Genomic DNA, 24,397 nt, shown 5'->3' on the forward strand with positions numbered 1-24,397 from the left:
TTCCTTTGCAGTTTCCCTGGAAGGAAGGTTTGGCATTGTCCCCATTTCATAGATAAGGGAACTGAACCACTGTGTTGCAAGTCCATAACTGGTGCCCTCTGATTGTGGGTGCTCCAAGCCCAAGTGCCTTTGGTTTGACATGTCAGAATACTGGTGTGTTTTTCTAGCACTTGAGAACTGAAGTAGGCTGTTACGCTAATCAGGAGATTAATTTTTTCCCTAATTCTGTTCTTGAAAATGATTACGTGTTTTTACTGGTGTTTAAATAATTCAGCCCGAGACATCTTGCATGGAAAACTCGGGCCCACAAAGAGTTAAGTTGGCAGTGCTTTTGTAAGCAGCCCTTGTAATGGAAAGTGTTAGAGAGACTTAGCTGTAGGTGTCACTGGTAGCTAGGTTTCTGTTAGTCACCGTCCTTCACATGCTATGTAAGTGTCTTTTGCCTGTTTGCAAATGCTGTGTCTTGTGAAACAGGGAAAAGACTACAAGGCCGTGGTATTTAGAATAGAAGACAGTAGCAGGAAGATATGAGCAACACAGAACTTCTAGAAAACTTTGTTACGTGGAGTTTACCCCAGGAAGGAACGGCATTCGTGCTGTAGGCTCGTAGAGCTGGGATTTATGATTAGCTCAGGCTATGATGAGTTCAGGATAGCACTAAGTTATTCCACTGTAAGGAATGGTTTTCCTGAATTACTGTCATGTAATTACGTCCCCAGTACTGTTACCCAGTTCTTACAATGCTTCCAAAAAATACCCTAGCAGTAGGCAATAATATCTTTCCTCTCGGTTTCAAGCTGTGTAAAATTTTCCCTCATCACTGACACTGTTTCCTCTCTCTGTACGTTTCAGATATGTGCCATCATTGGAGGAACATTTACTGTAGCTGGGATCCTCGACTCCTGCATTTTCACAGCATCAGAGGCCTGGAAGAAGATCCAGCTGGGGAAAATGCAGTAGGGGTGAAACTCTACCCTAGTCTCCAAGGACAGGAGCAAAGATTGAGAAATCTACCACTACCTGTTTTTGTCTTTATTTTCTATTTGATTGAATCAGTAAGTTTTTCTCTAATCAGGCTGTTCAGTGAAGAAGTCTTCAACAAATCAAGGAAATCTCCATGCATCTCAGAGCTCTGAGAGTGAAAAATCAATGGAATCAGGGTGTGGATTTCGATTCTCTCCCCCCAGACAGAGAGGTTGAAATGCCATATATGAAGTATACTGCCAGATCTAAGTAAGGATGAGAGTGTTCTCTGGGAGGTTCCTGTGGCAGTGTACGAGCTAGGTAGTAGATTGCAAAGAGTTGAGCTGTCTTGTGGCACTTTTTGGAATTCTGTTGGATTTGCATGGTTAGACAATCGACTTTTGTATAAGGTAAAACTATACATTAGGAAGAAATTCCACCTGTGGTGCCAAAAAGAGATGTATCTGTTGGTGAGGAATGGGAAGTGTTAGTCCCCGTAGCAAACTTTAGAGACAGAGGGCAGAAATAACATCAAGAAATGTTTTGTGCTTTTATTGAAAGCTCTTTTGTTCAGGTATGACCTTCTTAATGAAATGAGCAAATGAGAAGAGGAAGCCTTCCCCCAGCTACCTTTTCCTGGGTAATCTGTGATCCAGGCAGTGGAGGGCCTTTTTTTTACTCTGGATGTAAAAGTGGTTTCATTTCTTCCCAGAAACTGAATATCCAGTCTTGTGTTTACAGGTGGCATGAAGTAAAAACCAAACTGAGCAACACAGTTTTATGTGGCCTTTGCTTTGAAAGGGAATAGTTGTCTTTACAGCATTAGCTTTTATTCTTTCTTATGTCTTTTAAACACAAAGACCACCCAACAGTCTGGATTCTGCACTTCTGCTTTATTATTATTATTGTTATTTTGAAAAGGGGTTGTATATTCTATGTGTTCAGGAAAACGGTGCAGTCTTCTGGGTGGATGAGCACAGCTTACTGTCTTGCTTTGTGTGTGTATATTGAATACACCTGTCAAACACGGGATGTCTGTCTTTTCAGGGTTTAAGGTGCCTCCCTTTTCCTTTAAAATTGTCAGGCATCTTTTCTGAGCCCCAGACTGACACGTTCACCCACAGGTACACCAGTAGCAGGCCAGACATTCCCACAAGCTGGCCCCTGCTAGTAGTTGTTTTGTGTTATTCCTTAAAATGGTACCTGAGCTTCCATGCCCATTCATTCAAGCCTTGTCTTCTGGGGCCTCCAATAAACGGAGGCATGAGGGGAAAACTACTGCCAGGTGGCTTGCATGTAATGGTAGACATGAGTTCACTAAAATTAGACCAATACCCACCAGCACATTTTCCATAGCCTCCTAAATGTTCCTTGAGTAGTAACAGTCTCTGCATGCTTTGTAAATGTCTGAGCTAAGGATACACAGATTTTTAAGCGTTCCAGGATGGATGAAAGTCCTAAAATAAAAATCTTTAACTCCATCAATGCTGTAAATTCTGACAGGTGCAGGATTTCTCTTGGATAATATCTACTGCCCACTGCCCTTTCCTGGAGGCAAAAGTATCCAAACGTTAATACTGTAATAATAACGAATCTTTGAATATTCAGTGTTAATTCTAGAGTCAGATGCATTTCAAAAGTATTCCTAATACATGTCTGTTGAAATTGTCTCTTTACTTTGGAAGTAGGGAAGGTAGCCAGTTTTATCCGCACACCAAAAAGAAGAAGCCAGCCACCCTTCCCCTGCCATCCTCTGCCCTGTAGTGACTTCGGACAAAGTACAGCATTGGAATTTTTCCCTCTTCATATTATGGACTGATTGCTATTACTTTAGGTGTAAACTGGATTGTGTAACTTCCTGTATCTGTTAATGTATGGATAGATTTTATACATTATTTTTTTTCCATTTACAAAAATCAACTTGAAAAATGAGATGCTTGTCTTCATTTCGGTGTGTGCGTCCGTGTGTCCCCACAAGCGGTACCCACTGGATGGCAGCGGCAGCTGCCCGGTAGGAGCCAGGATTTTCCATTGCAGTTGCTTCTCTTGCTGGCTGGAGGATTTCCTCTAATCTAATCCACTATGACCAGCTGAAGCTTACAGCAAACATGTCCTAGTTTTTCCTCTTGAATTTGTTGAGTCTTTGCTCACAGCTTGTGAAACCCAGTGGATTACAGGGATGTAATTTTTAGTATCTTAGCAGTGCATCTCTCTCCTGAGCTGTGCAAGAGAAGATCTTTGTAGTGCAGTGGACTGTACTGTTAGTTTTCCTAAATTTCTTCCCTGGTACAGTTTCTTCAACACAAACAACCAAAGCTGGCTGCAGATTCCTTGTGTCCCCTGACGTGTTATTTCTGCCCTTCTCCCCATCCTCTGTCTGAATGAAACACTGCCTTCAGGGCAGTCCAGGCCAGTTCTCTAAACCAGACCAGTGAAATTGGCTTTTTTTGGAAATAACAGATGCATACTTCAGTGTGCCTGCTCTCTCTGCCAAAATGCCGACTGCAGTAACCTAATAAATCACATTTTTTTTTGCTAGATGTGGAAACCAAATTGTACTCAAGTTCTGGCAAAACTCTGCTGAGGAAACAGTCCGCACCTTATCTCTCTAAACCAAGCCTAAGCCTTTGAGTACTGCCAAGCCAAGGCTACCTTCTGGGTCTGCCGTGAGCTGTGGTGAGCTTGTCCTTCAGACATGGTGGCTTGGGTCGTGTAATGATGCTGCATCATGTGTTTACAGAAGAATCTGCTCTTCATCTCTCCAAATGTGAAAGTGAGGTAGTTACTGTGATAGCAGTCCTGCCCCATGCATATGTGTCTCATTAGATTTCACTTTTATTTTCTAACATTTTGTCTAGAGACAAAATGAGCTTAGTTATGCTTTTAAACATCATTGCAAACAAAAATAATTTCAAGCCGTAGCAGAAGGAAAACTTATCGATTGTAGGTGTTCATCCACATTCCTGACTTTGCTCTTTCAAGTCAGCACTTTGACAGAAGTATTTGTGGTTTTCCAAGAAAGACATCCCTGTAGGAAGTAAAATATTTAGAACTTGTATATATTCCAGTTTAAGTAAGTCCCTCTAAAGCTACACGTCATCATACAGTGAGAATTTGTGGCATAGTCTGCTTTGCAATGGTGGAGTTAACATTTTTAGCTCTAGAGAAAGCTGTGCTTAGGTGTATTCTGGGCAGTATGTGGACTGCTGAAGATTATTTTTTTAAGGAAAAAAAAATGGAAATGGGGTAAGAAAAAGTCGGAAGGTAGGCATTTGTGAATGTTTTTATCGGATTTATCAAATACTTGCATTCAACTACTGCTCTGTAAAAAGTGAAATCTGCAGTGTAGATGGTAATGTCTGTAGTTAATTTCTGAATATTTCTCATTTAAAGTTGTTTTTTACGTGTGATAGACAAACTGTTTGGGCTGAAAATGATTGTGATGAGTATCTGCTTTAGAATAGCCGTTTGAGGTATGTCAATGAGGTATTTCACAATAGTCCTTGGAAGAAGGGAGAGAGGACCAGGGGAGGGAGAACGCAGTCCTGTAGTGTGTTACGGCGATGTTTAAAGCACAAGTCTTTAGCATTTTTACCGTGGAGATTATGAAAGAGTTCTGGCATTTCTCTTTTAATTTGCAACCTTATGTTAATAAAATATTAGCCTTTTTAGTTCTATAATTAAAAATAAAATTCTCATGTGTTTTGATTGGCTTCTTGTTGCACTACTACTATTGCAAAATCAATCTAAAAGGGCTTTTTTCTTTTGTTTTTAATTATTATTTGAGTGAACTAAGCGTTATCACACAATGAAATCACTGTAAGCCAGGTCACTGTGTAGAAAGTTAACACGAGGCTCTTTTGTAATAGGCACTGAGTCATGTCTGGACATTCAGTGCTGGGTTTTCAACAGCACCAAGTGTCCCAACCTCCCTTTTTTTTAATGAGAGGTGAGTGGACCGTGCCTAGAACTTGCTGGGTCCAGCTTTAGTCACTGTGCTGCTTGGTATAGAAAATAACCTGGGTTTTGTTCCCTGCCCCCCCCCCCCCCTTTAATTTCCTGGTGGCCTTGCTTCACTGATGATTTAGAAATAAGTGTCAGAGGCAATTAGAAAAGATTAATAGTAAAGGGTTACAACACAGTGAATGTGGGCACTGTGTGCATCTGCAATTTATTAAGAAACCAATTCCTTTTAAGTTCCGCTATCGCTTGCTAGCGTTGGTGTCTGCTGCACAGCATCTGCGTGCAGGGAGAGATGCCGCCTGCTTCCAGCACCCTCGGTGCAGGCTGGTGCTTGGGCTGCCCGGTGGGATGGAGCCGAAGGGCCCCCGTGGTGCGTAATGGGGAGCAGCGGCACCAGGTGGGGCAGCGGGTCATCCCCTGGTAGGGCGGCAGGTCACCCTCAGCCTGCCACAGCTCCCGCAGTCTGGAAACTTCTCCCGCCTCTGTATAAACCCCAATGCCATCAGGTGTCTGTACTGCTGCTCACCCGACGGACGGGTTGGTTTCTACCAATAACGCGTTCTGCCACCGGGAATTTTCCTTGGGAATAAATTCCTGTGTGTCTTGGAAACGCGTAACGGCACCAGCGCTGCCTGAAGCGCCCGCAGCTGCCGCGGGTGCGCTGGGTTGTGGGGGGAGGCGCCGGGCCGCGGGCGCGGGGCCGGGCCGGAGCTGCCGCCCCTGGCTCGGCGCCGAGCGGGGACGGGGCTGCTGGGCACGGCCCCGGGCAGGGCGGCACAGCGCCCACCCCCCTGCACCTGTGCCCGCCGCCCGCCAGGGGGCGCGGGTGGCCCCAGCGCCGCGCGCAGGGTCTCGCGAGTTCCCGGCGGCCGCTCGCGGAAGCGGAAGCGGGTGGTGTTTCTCTTTCCGGGCGAGCGTGGCGGCGGCAGCAGCGGGGTAAGGGCGGCGCGGTCTGGCCTGTCGCATCCGCCGCCATCCTGCGCGGTGCGGCTCCCTGCTGGCCGCGGAGCTCCCGCGGCGTACGCGGCGGGGCCTGCGGGGGGGCGGGAGTGCGGCGGGGAGGGGCCCGGCCGCCGCTCGGAGCTGGGGGGCGGCGCGGCCTGGGCCCTGCTCGGTGCTCGGGGAGGGGAGCGGCCCTGGCCCGGGCGCTGCGGCCGCGGCACTGAGTTCGCGTCCCGGGCAGAGGCTGTACAGGAGCCCGGCATTGCAGCGTGGCTGCGGGGATGTCCGGCGGGGCAGGCCTGCGGGTGCGCGGCAGGAGCTTGGGCCCCAGGCACACCTCATGCTCCTCGGTTTGTTCTTTGACACTGGGTTACTGGGTTCCTGTGGCTCGGGCAGCGGGCGGGCTGCCACGCACAGCACGGCCTGCGCAGGAGGAACAGGTGCAGAGCGCTTTAAAGTTGCGGAGTTGAGCAAAAGCAGCCTTTAATGGACGTGCCTTTGTCAGGATGAGTTGTGTCATAACACACAATCCTGTAGTGCAGTTGTTACGATTTAGGGAAGGCCAAAAATATCTTAGATTTACAGGTCTGTTATATGCACCAGTCTGGTGGTGTGCTTTATTGGAGATACCTGATCAGGATGAGTTCCCTCTCTCTGTGTGTCCAGAATATACATTTATAAATGAAGGTGGTGCGTACTACAGTGCAAAATTAAGACTAGCCAGCCAGGTGTCCTGGGAACAGCAAGCTTTGTATTAGAAAGGTCTGATGTGCATGTGTGTAGCACATCTGTCAATCACAGGGTCATTGTCAATCAGGGAGGAGGCTGAAATCTTATTTAAAAGTACAGTTTGCAAGGATATATTAACTGGGGGTAGGATTAAAAGTAGTTGCAATAGCTGTTTTATGTCTTAGCGTACTTCATGTGGGTAGATTATAAAGAATAGCATGTATAAGTTAAAAGTGTCTCGAACTTTTGTTTTTCTTTATGCAGCCAAAATGAAGTTCAATCCATTTGTGACCTCAGACCGCAGCAAAAACCGCAAACGACACTTCAATGCACCTTCTCACATTCGAAGAAAAATAATGTCCTCCCCACTTTCCAAGGAGTTGCGGCAGAAATACAATGTCCGCTCTATGCCCATTCGAAAGGATGATGAAGTCCAGGTAGCTGTGCTGTCTTTTAAGTGGTACTGTCACACATGAACTTCTGTCTGTGTTTTAGTTTTCACGTATAGCCTGTGCAAAAGGGAAAGGCTAGACAAACTCAGATTGATGCTGGAGCTTTGCCGTGAGTCTTGCAGAAATAATACAGGTTAAGGTAGTCATAGACTTGGCCTATTGTGGAGTGCTGGAACACAAGTGTGCTGGCAGCTTTACTGCGCTTTGGTTACATGCGTTATCATGCTGGCTTAAAGGCTTTCAGAAGTAAAATACAAACGAGAATTTTTTTTTTATAGACTATTTGCTGCCTGTGATATTTGAAAGATCAGTTTAGAAATTAATCCAGTTTAAGTGGCTTTTTTATAAAAATGCAATGATAGGTGAACAGCTAAGATGAAAACCTGTTGAATTTGACTGTTAGCCCTCTGGTTGAAAAGATAAAGTTCCTTTATTAGAGTTTACCACAGGGAAAATGAGGGAGAGCTATGGTTCTGACCCATTGTATTTTCTGGTTTAGTGATTGCTGAACTTGTCCAGTAATTGATGTCTTTGTGGCACCTTTATACAAAAGCAGAATTGGGAGTTCAACCTGTGCAGTTCTGGGTTTCTGTTGCGATAATTAGATAGTGTTTCTTAAGGTCAGGTAATTGTTTAAGGGGTGGTTTTGAAGTATGAGACAACATGCTGCTTATGTTTGTGTTTAGGTTGTCCGGGGACACTACAAAGGACAGCAGATTGGCAAGGTGGTCCAGGTGTACAGAAAAAAATATGTCATCTACATTGAACGTGTTCAGCGTGAGAAGGCTAATGGCACAACTGTCCACGTGGGGATCCATCCCAGCAAGGTACAGTGCGAGAATTGAGGTCTGAAATGCATGAGCAGACCTCGTTGGCAAATGAAGACACTGCTGCTGGCATGAGTAGAGCCTCGTTATGGCACATGGAATAATAGATTGAGATACTATGGTATTGGTGGGGTAATAAAAAAGGAAATGTTAAGTGTCCTGATGGTAGAGAAGTGAATTGAAACCAAGAACTCCTTGATGTTTCTAGGTCTGATTTGGTGAAGAAGCTGCTAGAGATATTAGAGTCTTGCTTAAATACTTCCGTTAACAGCCTGACGTTCTTAAAGCACAAACCAGATCATTTAAAACAGCCCTTCACCTTTGCTATGGTGGCATTTGCACTGGTGAAGGAGATCTTAGAAATGTTGAGGGAGATGCTCAGAATCACGATTTGTTCTTGTGGGCTACAAGTTCTTCTAAATCTGGCTTTAGCCTGCAGTTTTACAGTGTTTAGAGTTCATGAAAACCAGGCAAAGCCTGTTTAGATCATAATAGGGAAACATTTCAAACTAAACAGAACAACTAGCCAAAACCAGGTTCGCAGCAGATAAAATTAGTCTGCTTCAGCCTTGCCATGTGGGCACACATACTGAAGTGTTTGTGGAAGAAATCCAGTTGTAGCAGGTTTTCTGCTCTAAATGGTTGGCATGTTCAGCAGAGGGAGAGCAGAATTACTCCAAAACAACATAATGGCTTGTGTGCAGTAATAACATTTGATGGACAAGGTGACATTGTGATGGAGGCAGTGTATGTACTGCTTGTGTGGTGAATTGCAGTGAAAGAAACTGAATTTTGTGCTGGTCCTTTATTTCTGTGACAGTTTTCTCTTAATTGGGAAACAGACCTTGATAAAGCCTTGCATAAAGATTCTGGCTATTAATGGAAAAGGAACAGAGGAATGTTTTGTTAGTTGCAAACTTGCAGCAGGGTGGAGGCAGAGGTAAAGAGGTAGGAATTAATTACAGTTAGAGACCTAAATGCACAATGGAACTGAAGAGTGTGCAGCCCTGGTACAGCCTATGTGGTTTTTCTGGGATTTGATTGTCAGTTGTATTTTTAAAGTACTCCTTTCGGTAAGACCAACACATGTATAACTTTGCCAGTTTTAGGGGGCACAAACAGCACTGAAGGCTGCCGAGGAGCTGAAAATTAGAGCTTTAGTTTGCTGCTGCTTTGTTAGAAGTATCATTAAGGCTGGGGTAGCTGATGGCCTGAGCAATCTACCTTTTATGTGTCCCTGTTGGTAATACTTGATAATTGCCTGGCCTCTTTGCAGCTGTTCAACAGCAGATGTGTTCTTTAAAGTGTCTTCCTGTGAGTCACTACGGTGTGTAAACTTCTGCTGTTGCCTGTAGTTCAGCCAGAGGTACAGCAATGACACAATAATGGCAGCAGCACAGTTTTGTGGTGTTGCAAAATGTAGGTAATACTGTTTCAAACATGGAGAAATTAAAATAGTGATCCGTTACATGCCTTTGTGGTGGTGGGATCAGCTGTTTGCTATACATATACATCAGAGGGATGTAGTGTCCATTATGTTTGAGTAGCATAGTGGAAATAGGATTTACTTTGAAGTAATTGTTATGTAGTAAATAGAAATTTGGTTGCTTTTCAGTTTGTGCAGGTGTTCTTGGCTGTGCATAAAAGCAACTGTCCATATACTATGATCCCTAAGTGCACCTGGGAAAATTGTGAAATAGAGAGGGAATTCAGTACCTTGGTTCTACTCAAACCAAATGAGATAGTCCGTGGAAATAATACTTGTGTGCCACAGCTGGTCTTCTTGGGCTGTGCTATGTTACCACAGCTCTGTCAGGCTGCTGTACTTCCAACACTGAAGAGAGACTAAACTTGTTGTCCTTTCTCTAGGTGGTGATCACTAGGCTAAAACTGGACAAAGACCGCAAAAAGATCTTGGAGCGTAAAGCAAAATCTCGCCAGGTTGGCAAGGAGAAGGGCAAATACAAGGAAGAAACAATCGAAAAGATGCAAGAATAGATGGGTTCCTATTTGACACCATTAAAGAACTGCTAAAATTAAACCTATTGTGTCTATACTCATTTAGAAGGTCTTTATACGTTGTGTCTGGTTAGCATTTAAATACTCCTTCTCATGTTTTGATGTTGGCTCTGTAAAAAATACTTCCTGTAAATTAAAAAGGTTTTTATACTTATTTTTACTTTTAAGAAAACGGAAGGCTTTTTCCCCATAAAGGAATATTTCAACCAGTGTTAGAATAGTGCAGTCCTGAAAACGTGTGTCTAATGACCATTATACTTCTGTCTCTTCCACTGGTCCTTAACTTGGATGTGTTCGTGGTTTTAAATGAACATGTTAGTTTTGTGCACTGTGTGTGTATTTTCTATCCAACATTTGAAGTAAGTTATTTCTGGCCATGAATCTCTTTCTGTCATCCTCTGAAATTACACTTCCTCAACTGCCTTATGAATTGGAGGGGAAAGGATGATATTTTAGAGCATCAGACGCATTGTGGCCACACACAGCTGTGATGTCTCGGGGTCTTACACCTTGAGGACGGGGGTTACCTCCGCGGTGCTCCCGGGGCAGAGCCAAGGCCGCCTCCGTGCTGTTGCTGACGCTGGTTTTGGGTCAACTGGGGGGGGGGGTTGGTGCTTCACACCCCCGTGACGGAGAGCGGATCGCGAGCGGCAGCGGCGTGTGGCGAGCCCTGCAGCGAGGTGGGTTCGCTGGCTCGGCGGCCGGCCCTCATCGCCGATCGAGAGGGAAGGGCAGACACCCGGCTCCCGCCGCACCGCGCTGGGAGCTGAGCCCTGGCATGGGGGAACCGAGGCACGCGACGTTCCGGCTCCCAGAGCGGTCCGTGGGCGCCGGTCTGCCTCAGGAGGCGGCTCTGCGCGCCGGTCTCGGCGCAGAGGCTTCGTCCCTCACCGTGAGGCCCGGCACTGCGGAGGCCCTCGGGGTTCGCTGCCGCGACCCTCCTCCCGCTCCTCGGGCGGCAGCGCGGGGGCGGGGCCAAGCGGCGCTCGCGCCCGCCGGGCTCTGGCGACGTGTCGGGCGCTGATTGGCGGGCGGGGCGGGGCGGGGCGCTGCGGCCGGCCGTGAGGGAAGGGAGGGGAGGCGCCGCGCCGGGTCTGACCGAGCAGCTTCCCTCCGCCGCCGCCCCCGCCAGCCCGGCCATGGCGTACGGTGGCCTGACGGTGCCCATCATCGTCATGAGCGTTTTCTGGGGGGTGGTCGGCGGCGTCCTGCCGTGGCTCGTGCCCAAGGGGCCTAACCGCGGGTGAGTGACCGGGGGGGCGGCGGGAGGCCCCTTCCCTTCCCTCTCAGGCGCGGGGCGGTGGGGGGGAGCGTGTGAGGCGGCCTCCCGCGGAGGCGGGCCCGGTACCCCGCGGCCCGGCCCGGCGGAGGCGCGCAGTGCCCTTGCGGGCCTGCCGGGCAGCTGCGGCCTGGCGGCGCCGGCTCCCTCGAGTTCCCTTTCCCCCCACCGCCGAGGCCCTGCAGCGCCGTGTGTGCCCCGCGCTCGCCGCCCCGCCGGGCCCGGAGCCGCCGCCTGCCGCAGTCGCCCTGCGGGCTTGGAGCTGCCGTGCTGGCGCAGCGCGGAGGGCGGGTGGGCCCGGGGCCCAGGCGCCGGTGCCAGCCGGGACCCAGCCAGCGGAGGCGGGCCGGAGCCAGCGGCTGCGGGGCTCCCTGAGCGTGGGGCCGGGGCCCGGAGCGGGTCCCCGCGCCTCAGTGACCCGCAACCGTTCGTGCGTGCCCCTCGCGCCTGTGCGCGCCTGCATACACGGCGCCCTGTGGCAAGGGCGTCAGTTGTTCGGTTAGGTGCTGTTTGAGAATAACTTCCTCCTTCTCTCACTCCATCTCTCCTACCTCATTCCACCATCCTCGAGTTTCGCACTGGATGAGGCTGAAAAAGCTGCTGTAGTAGATCTCGGTTCCCTGCTTAAATGTGTGCTAGTGGCCTTGTTGGCTGCGGTGGCCTGAGGACAGAAGCGGCGCACCTAGGCAGAGGCGTAATTACTGCAGTGGTAGTGATTGTAGCTGCTGAGATTAAAAACTAGACAAGTTTTTGTCTTTCTCTTTTCCCTAGGAGATAATGACTTCTTAATCTCTCTTCTCTTTGACATCCCCTCTACTCCACAGGTACCAACTGTCTTTTCTCTTAGTTGTTTACCTGAATGCGGAGGAATTTTCCTCAAGTTCTCTTTAGCTCTGATATTTGCTGCCTTAGTTTCATACCTGAATTGTGTTTTGTGTCTGAAAACGTGCCTGCCCTCAGAAACACCTTGGAAATATGTCTTCCAGGCATGTCCTTAAAGTATGTGGGTCATGCACAGATGTTTTGTCGTTATTCCAAAATGTGATTGTTTAATGACTATAAATAGAGAGCACACTACTGTGTTCTGATTCTATAGCATGACTGTAGTAACACTGTGTAGTCTGTTAATTTAGCTTATTAAAAAAATCAAACAAAAAAAACTCCACCCAAAGCCTGTTTCTGAATAGCATTGTTCTTTTTCCAACAAAATAAGTCAGTGCAAACTTTAACTGATCTAAGAATTCACTTTGCATAGGTTAAAACTCCTAAACAATGACTCTGGGGCTCCCTGGGAAGGAAGGGTTCCTGAAGCTTAATCTAGGCTGTGTTAGCTTTGTAGCATTAGTTTGAAAGTTGACAAAAGGTGGGTGTGTATTGATAGATGAAAAATATTGAATGTTACCCATGTCACAAAAAGGTTGGAAGTTACTGACCTAGCATGAGTTCTGTTACTTGGTTGGGGAGAGAATATGTGGAGGGAAATCCCTTTTTATAATTTAAAAATAAAAAACCCCTCAGCTCTGCTACTGAGTTCCATGAGCTACCATATCACTTGCTGTTAGAAAATCTCATTTCAAAATCGTGTGTGTGTATAGCTGCAGTTTTACCATTTTCAATTTCAAAAGCTGCTTGGTTCTTGCTTCTTTTCAGTGTAACTACAGTTTCTGACAATTTTCTTTGAGCAAGAAAGGAAAATCTTATACTACAGATAATTTCATGTGGCTTCAGGATTTTATTTTGTGTTCGTTTTGCAAAACCTTCACGATATAAAATTAAGAGTTATTTTTATAGTGAAATTTTCTGTAAGCAGAATTTTGCAAATGGAAAAAATGTTTATTGTTTACAGTTAGTATTAAAACATCCAGCTTCAGTAATTCACTAAATTGCTGGTAGAAGAGACTGAAATGGAGCAAGGACATTCCATAAGTGTGCTCCTCTTTGGACAGATTTTTGTTAAATACAGCTGTATGCTTCTGCTTGCCAGAGCTGTGTCAGTCCTCTGCAGAGTCTTAGCTGTGCCTCTGCAACTTACTCAGCTGGAGTAAGTTAGAACACTCATGTTGAGTCACCTTCCATATGATCAAAGTTGAACTCGTACTTGTTTGCTGGGGTTTTTTTCCGACCTATCTTGTGGTCAGTCATAACATGACAACTAATCAGCTCTTTCTCTCCTTTCTTTTTGCAGTGTTATCAACACAATGCTGGTGACCTGTGCTGTTTGCTGCTACCTGTTGTAAGTATAAATAATGTCTTGCCTCTTAAGACACAGTTCTGACATAATCAAAAGTTCCTTTTTTATATCCTCAAAACACTCAGGAAGAAGCTTTTCAAATGTGTCACAGATTTAGGCAGATGGCATTCTCTGACAGCTCTTAGAATTCTTAGTTCTAAAGACCTTTAACGTGCAGAAGAAAACATTTTGCTATTGCAAGTTACTGAATTAAAGCAAACCTGAATTCCTTTTGTCCTCTGACACGTAACAGTTGAATTGTGCTCTGCATTGACTTGACATTACTCCTTTCCAGTTCACTGGCTTATTCACTCACAAGTGTAATGGCAGTTTGTCAATTCTAGAATTTTCCTGATTACAGTAGAGCAATGACTTTTTGCCTTTTTCATTCTTTATACTTTACATTTATTTCTAAGGTGATAGTAATTTAAACTTACTGATGAATTTGCTTTACTTAGTTTGGTTGAATGTATTGTCGAAATCTGGTAGAGCAGTGGGTGAAAAAAACCTATACGTGCGGGTTTTCCTGTATACAACAATTTTTGTGACAGACTTATGCTTTGATATATTAAGACTGTTTCTGTTTAAATGTATATTTTGAGGCTGCCTCTTTTTCTGTAAGAGAATTAGTAGAAATAACAAAATTACTTGTTGAGGAACTCTTCATATCATGCTTGCTTGTTGGCAAGAGGTAAGCCAGCTGTAGCTGGAGTCTGGTAATGGAAAGTGTGCGTATTGTTCTCTCAGCTGTAGGGACTGATCTTGTCAATGCAGAAATGACTTTGAAAGAATGTGTTATGGAGAGTAAATTGGTAAAAGTCTGGTTAGATCTTTAGTTTTAACTTGTAATAAAATCATTATTCAGGGTTCCGTTTGAAGCTGAGTAGTATTTGTACTTTCCTGAAGTATTTAGGCATTATTTATGCTACTCTGAGGAGTTTAACATGAATATTTAGAGAAATGCATTTCTAATCTCAAAACCCAAAAAGAACTGGCAGCCAAAAAACATGTTATCAGTATCAGCATGTTCCAGGAGAGGCCTATTTAGTTCCATGTTGCGTTGGCCTCTGGCACAGACTTGTGCAGGTTTGATTTAGTTTAATGTGATATTCAGGTTTTATACAGGTGAGGCCTTGGGTTTTTTTGGTTTGGTTGGTCGTGGGTTTTTTTATTCAGAGTATTTGACATGTGAAGTCTTAAGTAATCATTCTGCTGGATAATTGTAAAAGAACAGCAAACGGTTCTGTGTTTTGTATCTGTGATAGTTTTTTTAAAATTCACGTTTTGCTGAGCAGATGTAGAGACTTGAAAAGCTTTGTAGTGCCAGCGACTTGAATTTGGGATTGAAATTTTGGAATCTCAGTGCTATGAAGGCCCCCTCGCCTGCACGTAAAGTATGTAGCAGCCCAATCTTCTGGTAGGTCCCAAATGCTTCGCTAAGAAAAGGCAACTCTGTGCTCATTTTTATTAGGTTACTGCATTTAGGTTACAATAAGTTGGGAAGGTTTGAGTTTTGTTTAAGTTTAAAGTTTTCACTTAAGTTCTTCCTACTCTGTATTTTAATAGAAATGATGTCCTACTCTTCTAAAATCCTTGAAGCTTAGGGTTTGTTTTCTTTATTGTTTGAAGAAGTACAGTTTCCTTAAAGTCAAGGCCATGTGGCATCTTCAGAGACCTCTAGATTAGGATGCGGAATGTATTTGTTATAGAATTTCTTAACTTTGACTGAATGCTGTGGAATCTTCGAATGTGCAGTAGTATTTGACTTGTAAGTTTAGTGATTTTTTTTTTTTTTTTTGGTACCAAAACACACCTATTATAAATCTAGTATCATTAACATGACTTATAATCTGTTCTTGCATGTCCAGTGAGGAGATTCTTTTGTAATCTTGTGGGCTCTAACTTGTTTTCTGTATTCCATTTGGCTTTCTCAAATTACCCCTTGAAAAAACAGAAGCAGCAAAACCTTGCTATATTTTAAACCATTAGTACTGAAACCCAGCCACACAAATTACGTACATAGCGTGTGCTTTCCAGAGTACAACAGAAACCAGATTTTTCTTCTCGTGTTCCAAGACAGAACTTGCCTCATCACATGCTCTTCCCACTGCCCCCACCTCCCAACCCACCCACCCCCAACCCCCTTCATGAATTCTGTATGAGGTCATAGTACAGCCCTGGTTGGAAAAGATCATCTGGTTCAACCTTTCTTTCCTCTTTTTTTTATTCAAATGTATGTAAATCTGTTCTTTTCGTATCCTCTTCCTCTTTTGGGGGAGGCGTTGAAAAAATTTTGAACCTTAATTTTAGTGACTAGAGACTTAATTTTTCATGCCAGTCTTGAAGGAAACCCAGAAGAATGGTTTCTGAGGATTCTTTGTTGGATATGTTAGGGTTAAAATAACTTGTGTTGCCCCAGGTATGGTCTTCTACCGTACACCGTACTTAGTAGGGGGCTGGTGCTGTTACCTACTTATTTTAGAGCTGTTTAGAACTCTGCTAGACCTACTTCCCTACACTTTTGAGTTACCTTTGCAGTTGAAAATCAGGGGAAAAAACAATTTTCTGCCTTCATTGAACACCACTTGATCGACAAATTGATTTGCATCAAACTGAATTTGTGCTAACTAAATTTGAAGTCAATTACATTTCAACTTAAAGCTGTTTCTGTGTTTAGATGTAACAGTGATAATTTTGAATAACCATATTGATCACGTGGTGTCGATTTGGTTGTTCTGTGGAAAAGTTTTGCATTGGTAAGTGCATAATTTGTGTGTAGGTATTGTACCCAGCAGTCTTTTGAAGGAGAATGCACGAGCCTTAGGAACCTGATAAAATACAAGGCAAAGTATAAGGAGTTACTGCTGCAGAAATTATAGGTTACACTATGTTTGTAAGGTACTGTCAAAGTCTAAACCTATTGTGCAGTTTAGAAAGCAGTTCCTGAAACAGTATTCCACTAACAGAGGACGGGGTGCTTGAAAAAGAGATTTATTTGCTACTGATTCTAAAAGGATTAAAATATAGTTGCCCAAATTGACATTTAAACAGAGATAGCAGGACCTTAATTTGTAATATGCAGCATAGACAGATGGCAGTTATGGCAGGAAGACCTTTTAAAAAAATCTTTCTGGTAGAACATAAGGGACTTTAATTTCCTTGTCTGAGCTGGGTAATTAACACTAACTGTTGTAAATGGTATCTGGTAGAATTTAAGGACCTGTGGGTGGCTCGAATGCCATACCTGATTTTAGCAACTCTGAAACATTACATGTTGGATACAGAAGCTTGCTTTGTTTTATTTCGAATGCTGCGTTTTGTTTTGCGTTGTCATGATAGATTATTGTATAAAGCAGCATTGCTTAAGCAAAATGTGGGAAAAGCTTTTTCATGACTTACCTTGAATGCAAGGGAGTCGTAGAGTTCAGTGCCTAACTACTGCTTTAAATTATTAGGCCCTAGCAGGGCAGGGAGGAGGAATATACTATTGACCTGTAATGCCACTGTGGCTCAGAGCTTGGGTATCCAGCATGGTCCCAACAAATAGCTTTTGAAAACTGCACAGTGCTTGCCTAAAGCATGGTTGTGCAGCTGGGACACATCAATATTTTGAATGTGCTTCCAGCTCATTTAATTCACAGCCATGCTGGGTCTGAACTTAGGAAGCATAGAGAGGTGAGATATTTGTGCATACAGTTCCTTCCTTCTGTACAGTGAGAAAGAGAATAATGTGCTTTAACAGGCTTTTAGTGTTCCTACCCTCCTCCCACTTCTGTTAGTTCAGGATGCTAAAGGCAGATGGTACAGTGCTCTGGCACCCCTTCTATCTGTCTTTTGTATCTGAAAATTAACCCTTGCAAAATAAATTCCAAGATACTTTTAAAGAGCTAATTTGCTTTTCCCTTAAGTAAATTTGACATAGTGATTAATGTGGTTTCAAAATATCTTGTCATTGCTTTGGACAGCAAAGTAGAAACACCTCAACCTAAAGGTTATTGGCTCTTCTTGGTGGTGTCTTGCTGATGTTTTAATTGCTTTTGTAGAGCCTGCTACATATTTCAAGGCTTACATGATGGATACACTGCTGCAGGCTCAGCACATCGTTTAAAGTCCTACTTTGTGCAAAACTGAAAGCAGCACTGAAAATAAATACTTGTAAATTTTAAGAGGATTGATGTGTTTTCTTGAAGTCTGGTCCACATCTTTTGCCCCTGGCTGTTTCACCATTTTACAGCCGACCTGCACATGGTTTGCTGGTCAAAGCATCAAGGTTTGTGTGGAATTTTCCATGACTGCCTAAGCACTCTGATACATTTGTGGCAGCTCCCATTACAAAGCTGCTCTGCTTTTTCTCCTCCTTACAAAGCATTCTAGAAATAGCAGACAGATGAGCCAGTGTGTTCACTAAATGTGTTTATATAGTTAGTATTTAACATAGATTTAAATCCATGGAAGCATCCATTGCTTTTTCTGAATCTTGTAATATTGTCAAAGCAAATGTATCATTTAACAGTGGAATATTTATTTCTGTTTAGTTTTCCTGGGTATTTTCCACAAACTACATTCCTCTTGTTCTCAGTTCTGGCTATGGCTTTTGCAGTGTTAAGTTTGTCAAGTGCTCTCATGTCAAGGCTGCTGCTGCTGATAATCTGGGGCTTGTTGTTATATTGGTTTTGTTGTGGGGTTTTAAAATTTTTCTCTGTGTGTGTGTTCCTGTAGCATTGTACCCTTTTGTTTCAGATTCCTGTTTTTTGACCTCTGTGCCGGGTTTAAATTTGCTTTTGTTCAATCTCTGATGAAAAATATACCATGTCTGCAAGGGTAGGTTGTCATACACTGAAAATAAGAGCAAAATGAGAGAGCATGTATCTCAGAGGGTTTTGTTTAAAGGATGCTTCAAAGGCAGGTCTTTCCCTCTTACGTTTCTATCTTCTGAGCCCACAAATACCCAAGTTTCATACATCTCTAAACACTTTCCTGTCAAAGGAAGAGTATGAGAGAAATGCTGTCTGGTGGGTTTGTGTTGCTTCAAATTGAACAGGACAGTTTATTGTTTCAGTTGCAGAATTGATTTGGTACCAGATCTTCATTGCTGCCATCTGGTCTTTGTGTACGAGCTTGAGTAGAATTTTGGTTTGATAGTAGATCTTCCTGAAAATAGTAGTCTTCTCTGATAGTACTTGTGCTTTGGACAAGCCTTGCCATTATCGTAAGCTTTGTAATTTGGCTGATGTTCTCTCTTTTGGGTTGGGGGGTTGTCTTGCAGTTGGCTGATTGCAATTCTGGCTCAACTCAACCCCCTCTTTGGGCCGCAGTTAAGCAATGAAACAATCTGGTACCTTAAATCTCACTGGCCTTAAGGATGTATGTCCTCTGCTGCAATTTATCGACTAGGTGAGTATGATCAGATTTATTAATGTATTTGGTATGTTAAAGCATCAGGAGAAATTGAACAGTAGTGTAAGTATTGTGTTCAGAATTGCTAGCTGTTTTGCAGAAGAAGTCTATTTTTCTATAGGCTGTAGCAAAGCGTAGTTTGGATGTTAATCTTGACTGGATACTGTGACAAGCTTGGATGGAATTCTTGTACAGTTATTTTTCTCTGCTATCATGTCATGTGGTGCTGTGTTCAGTAAGCAGGGGCTTGTAAGGAGGACAGTACATTTCTTCTTCCTACAGAAAAAAAAAATAGGCTGGCGTGTCTCTTAATAGCTAGCATAAGTGGATTTCTTAATCTTTAACAACTGTTAGACCTCTCTTCAAGCCTACTACCACTTCATCCAAGACCTGTCCTGATTTCCAAAGCAATGTACAGTTGCCCTTATTCATCTGGGAAGTCAGTGAGAACTGCAATGAGAATGATCCCTTATCTCCTGTCAACGTATAGCACTAACACTGAGCTTAGATGAGCGTTTGGGTTTTTTTTAATGATAGCCTGTGTGCAGCTATAATCATAGAGCTGGTGGTTGCTATCTGGGCAGTGCTATTGGAATGCTGTTGTTGCAGTTTTTGGGCATACTTTCTGACGTGACCAGCAAAAATACAAAGTCTTGTACTGAAAGTTACCAGGATGACTTCGGGTTTCTCTAGAATGGCAGCATTTGGAGTCGAAGGTTCAAATGAAGGATAGCTGTGAAAAGAAGTACCCATGGTTTTAGTTTTTATGCTGGTAACTGAATAATATTAGAGACAGAGGCTTTTTACTTTTTTGGTTGTGGTTTTTTTTGTCCTTTTAGCTTTAACTGCCTACCGCCTTGCTGTTATTACTTTAACTTCTGTTTACAGAAGTCCAATAGCAGCGGACAGATGACAGTTGATGTTACAGCTCAGTTAAACGCTGTCTGTAAAGCATCCTGAACATTTACCCTAAAGCAAAGCTCCACTGCTTCAAAGTAGGCTTCTCTGAACTGTGCTATTGTCAGACTGTGGCATGTGTGTGTGTCTGTATCTTCTTTTTTAAGCAGCAAGCAGAAGCTAAAGGTAGAGTTGGCCCTGCTTCAAGTAGAGGCCTGTGATTAGCCAAGTCAGTCAAGCTGAATTTCCTAAGTGCGTTTTTACTGCTCATGTGTTAACACATAATTAGTTAGCTAAATCAGAGACCAGTGTATTCTGGTAATGGGCGTACAGATCCCTGAATCCCATAGGATAATTCAGTTGCCTGAGATCTGAAACAGAGGTGTATTTATCTGGACAAGTGGATGCCTTGGATATAAAAATTGGGCTTCCTTCTGACTGATGAATGGTCTGTGTGTTGTAACCAGAGATACAACTCCTGGAACCTAGGTGCCTGTTAGAAGAGTCAGGGCTTTTCCCCCTCCCTTCCAATATAGGATTTCCCAGAGAAGTAGAAGTAAATTTCAACGAAGGAAGAGGGAGAACTCTAATGCATTCTGGGGTGGCCACAAAGTTTATGTGAGGAGCTGTCATTTTAAAAGTTATTAATGGGAGATTTTGAGACCTATATAGTGCATGCTGTTGTGTTATATGAAGCAGTTTATTTTAGCCTTTGATATGTCTGATTTCATTGGCTTAATTTTGGAAAGAAATTAAGGTTCTTCTCTTTGTGAAAAAGAATGGTTCAAGAAAGTAAAAGCATATAATAATCCTCAAATATCATAGTTAAATATGATGTTATTTCCTGCTAGAAATGGGCTATCACAGGGCATACTATTCTCCATAATCTTGTTTGAATTACTCTTGAAGTGTTGAGTGAGTGGAGTGGCAAGGAGGTGGCTACCATGATCCGGCTGTTACAGCATCCTGTCTCTTGCTGTTGTGTGACTCTGCCCTTGGAGCCTCTTGTTGAGTTTCTCATTAGACAGGAGCTGTGGCTTAGATTCCATCTGAAAGAGTTGGGATGTATCTCTCTGACACTACACAGTTTCCCATGAAGATAGCTACCATTTCTTGTTTGACCAATTGTTTTTGGGTTTTAAGATGTGCTTTTCCAGCACTCGGGGTGCATGTACTATACTCCTTTCTGCATCCCATTTCTCTTTCAGTTGAGGTTTGGATTGATTACTAAAGACGATGCAGAGTTAAAGAGAATGAAATACTAACTCCCAGAGTGGAGAGATCTTATTTAAAAATGAGGATAGTCTAAGCAAAGCAAACCCATTTTATTTGACCAACAGAGCAGGCTAAAAGTGGAACACAGAAGGCTACTGCATTCTAGTGAGGAGCTTCTACAGATGCCGGCTTGGTTGATCTATGCCATATTATGGAGGTTCAGTCTTTTCGGTCAGCATCCCTCCAATTCAGGTGATCATGACGTATCAGATGACTTGTCCAGATAATCAAGTTAATGGCTTGTATGGCAGTATGTAAGAAAATGCAGACTTCTGTAGCTGTGGTGAATATGGGCTGTAGCCTTTTCTAAGTAATGTGTTCTAACGCCATCTTTTATCCTTGACTTTGTCAATTTGCAGTCTGTGTTCTCAGACCAGAAACTTTTTTCATGCAAGTGCAAGAAGGGCTGTCATCCAGATGACTGGATGCTGTCACAGCATTGAAAACTTTCTAGTAAAATAACTGTTCTACCAGCTTATGATGTAACTAAAGCTACTTGCAGTAACTTCAGAAATGAAACTGCTAAAAAAGCAAGGAAGTAGAGAGAACTCCTTTGAAGCTCCATATAGATGAATTCTCTACAGTTCTTGCCCATTTCTCGGTGCATTTGTGGAATGGAAATAGTTGCGGTTAACAACCAGGTCTTCAATAGTGAATTGTATCCATGGAAAGGAATAATTAAGTTGCCTTTTGCTTTACAGGTAAAGAAGAGATTTCCTCCAGATGAAAAACTCCACTGACCCAAAGATGCCCTTAACGTAGTTGGTTGGATACCAAGCCTGCATTAATGCCTTAACCTTTCTATTGTGCTTCAAATGGCTTGTTCAAAGCCCTATATTTTTTCCTACTATACCTTTAACAGTGTGCCTAATGCAATTTATACTCCTTTTTGGTACTGTAAATCTTAGTTAACTTCAGAAGTGATGAAAATTTCTAAAGTTTTTATGGGTCACAGAGTCTGCTTTCCTGATCATTTTACTCACCCTGTAGAAACACTGTATATGTCTTACAGGTCTTAGGTTGTCTGTTGCTGTGTACCCCTGTTGGTTGACTACACTTGAAAAAAATGTGTGCAATGAAACTGTATGAGAAGAGGAGAAACAATGGTGCCACATGTTGATGGCATTTATTTTTTAAAATTAGTTGTATTCTTGTGAAATTTGGTCATAAAATTTCTCATGTGGAAATAAAACTAATCCTCTGCTTTATACCAAATATTCTTGTGCCATGTTTAACTGTTACAGTGTGCTTTTCTGTCGTTTTAATCAGACAATAGTAAGCCACAGTTAAGCTGAGGAAACTTAGATGATGTAGATAAACTGTAATAAAGTCGTATAGCATGGCGAGATGAGCACACTCTCTGCCTGTATCAAGACTTCTTGAGTAGCTCTAAAAAAGGGCTGAGTTTGCAGTCTAAAATTGCTGAAAGGTCTGCAGGAAGAAGTGAATGCTTAGCTTGAGAGCCTCTTCTCCATAAACTTCCCGTCATCTGATATTAGGGGGATTCAGTAGCAGAGATAACATGACTAGTTTGAATGAAGCATAAATAGTAATTTTGATAGGAGATTGACTTACTCCCTGGCCTCTTTGGAGGATACGTATAGTAGCAAGCATTTGAATCAAACAAAAACATAACAGTTGTTTCATGCTGACTTGACGCTTGCACGTGGACTTGCAGACCTGATAAAGCGCATGGCAATATAGGCCAGAGGTGAAAGATTGCTGAGGCTCCTTGATGTCAACTGAGTCCGTGGAGTTGGAAATTAATCTAGTAAGTCATTTGCTAAGGACTAGCTTCAAAGGACATAAATACTGCTGCATGCACAGACGTCTTCATGTATGCTTTCTGATCTCCTTACATCATGTCCAGATGAATTGCAGTTATTACTTGCTGTGTTTTGTTATGCGCAAGCACGTAACAGCGTAGTTTGGGTTGTTTTTTTTCCTTTTTGGGTAGCATGGTTAACTTGTTCAATGGGATCGTACCCTTTACTGTACAGGAAATGTCAAGATCCTGACAAAATGCTGTAACTTGCGATGATCGAAAACTGGAGACAGCATGAACTGCAAAAGAAGTAAGAATGCGTCCATGATTACAGATAAGCATAGTGACTGCTGGGACTGGGATAGTGGAAATTTTTTTCAAGTTACCTACTACGGAAAGCTGTACTTTTAACGTGCAAGAAGTTGTACACCATGACACTGTATAGTGTGTCACAAAATTCTGAAGAAAATTTGAAACCAAGTGATCTTGCAAAAGCTTAGGCAGTTGTTTGGTTGTCTTTTTCTGAAGTGTGTGGAGGATAATACATGTTAACATCATATGAGGAGGGGATGTGAAATGCTTCAAGACATTGTTGACAATTTTGAATATGTAACAGTTTTAAAAATACATTGATCTGCCTGTCATACTTACCCTGAAGTGAGAAATCAAAAAAGAAAATATCCAATGACAAAGAGTGGTATTAGTATATTGGTATTATCATTTTCTTTAACAAGCTTTCTATTTTAGGTTCTAAGCTATCACTTCAAAGGAGAACTAGAACAGTTTACACAGTGTGTTTCACTGTTGGTGAATTTAATATAAAGAGCTATTCAAAGCTTGGACAAACAAGCCCCAGTTCAATTTTTATTTAGGTGCTTTTCAGATAAAGAAACTTCCCTTTATCAGAGTGGTTAATATTTTCTCTGAAACTGAGACCAGGTGGTAGCATGATTGAAGAAGTTGAAAATGTTTTGTTTCTGTTCTGCTGAATGTTGTGTGACCTACTGTCTGCATCGTGATTATGGAATGGTCTGCTCCATGTGTGCCAGGGATTAACACTGCTTCAGATAATTTCTTTTTTTTTTTGCATGACTACAGGAAATTGGAGCAGACAGATTCAGCCACTGGTGTTTAACAAACAATGCAGGTATCAAAGCCGTCAACAGTTTCCTCTTGGGTTTTTTTGACAACAGAAGAGAATGCTAAATGTTAAAGTATACATGAAGGAAGCTGGCTGGTGCTTGAAATAGATAGAAAGCCTGACTGCAAAGAAATTCTCTGATCTCCTTGTGTGCATTGGTATTATTGGGGGAAGGTAAAAAAATGAGGAAGATTAAGGAAACGGACTTCATAGTCAGGTCTTGAAGACTGGGAGTTATAAACATTGGTGGCAGGTACAGCAAGTGTTTAGGTCAGGGTCATTTCCAATGCTTTTAACTTCTTTTGTTCACGTTGTTTAGGAAATTCAAGTATCTGCATCTGTGCCCCTCACAGGAAATTGTTCTGAAGTTTATGGAAGTTTGCTTTTCCTCTACTGGAAATCACAGAAGCATCTTACTCACGCAAAGGGCTTTAATGTAGTTGTCAGAGGTGGGTGGCTGGTCCCTCCTTTTGAGAATCACATGTTACAAAGCTTCTAGCGGGAAAAATGTTTTTTTT

General features: G+C 43.0%; 3 protein-coding genes across 3 annotated transcripts in view; all 3 read left to right on the forward strand.

Annotated features, from left to right (window-relative positions):
• Positions 1-4,671, forward strand: part of ERGIC1 (endoplasmic reticulum-golgi intermediate compartment 1) — a 59,891-nt gene extending 55,220 nt beyond the window's left edge. Inside the window, exon 10 of the mRNA XM_080398224.1 lies at positions 853-4,671. Coding sequence (XP_080254350.1) covers positions 853-960 — 108 coding nt within the window. The 3' untranslated portion in view covers positions 961-4,671. The remainder of the gene's footprint in view (positions 1-852) is intronic.
• A 1,046-nt stretch (positions 4,672-5,717) lies between these two features.
• On the forward strand, positions 5,718-9,917 carry RPL26L1 (ribosomal protein L26 like 1). Its single transcript, XM_080398223.1, has 4 exons — positions 5,718-5,862; positions 6,862-7,034; positions 7,736-7,876; positions 9,746-9,917. The coding sequence occupies exons 2-4, from the start codon at positions 6,867-6,869 to the stop codon at positions 9,872-9,874; spliced, it is 438 nt and encodes a 145-aa protein (XP_080254349.1). The 5' UTR covers positions 5,718-5,862; positions 6,862-6,866; the 3' UTR covers positions 9,875-9,917.
• A 1,038-nt stretch (positions 9,918-10,955) lies between these two features.
• On the forward strand, positions 10,956-22,188 carry ATP6V0E1 (ATPase H+ transporting V0 subunit e1). Its single transcript, XM_080398225.1, has 4 exons — positions 10,956-11,138; positions 13,360-13,407; positions 18,671-18,798; positions 21,675-22,188. The coding sequence occupies exons 1-3, from the start codon at positions 11,035-11,037 to the stop codon at positions 18,762-18,764; spliced, it is 246 nt and encodes an 81-aa protein (XP_080254351.1). The 5' UTR covers positions 10,956-11,034; the 3' UTR covers positions 18,765-18,798; positions 21,675-22,188.
• Positions 22,189-24,397: the final 2,209 nt, after the last annotated feature.

Source organism: Falco punctatus (genome assembly GCF_963210335.1).
Source record: "Falco punctatus genome assembly, chromosome: 8".
In the NCBI taxonomy this organism is placed as follows: domain Eukaryota; kingdom Metazoa; phylum Chordata; class Aves; order Falconiformes; family Falconidae; genus Falco; species Falco punctatus.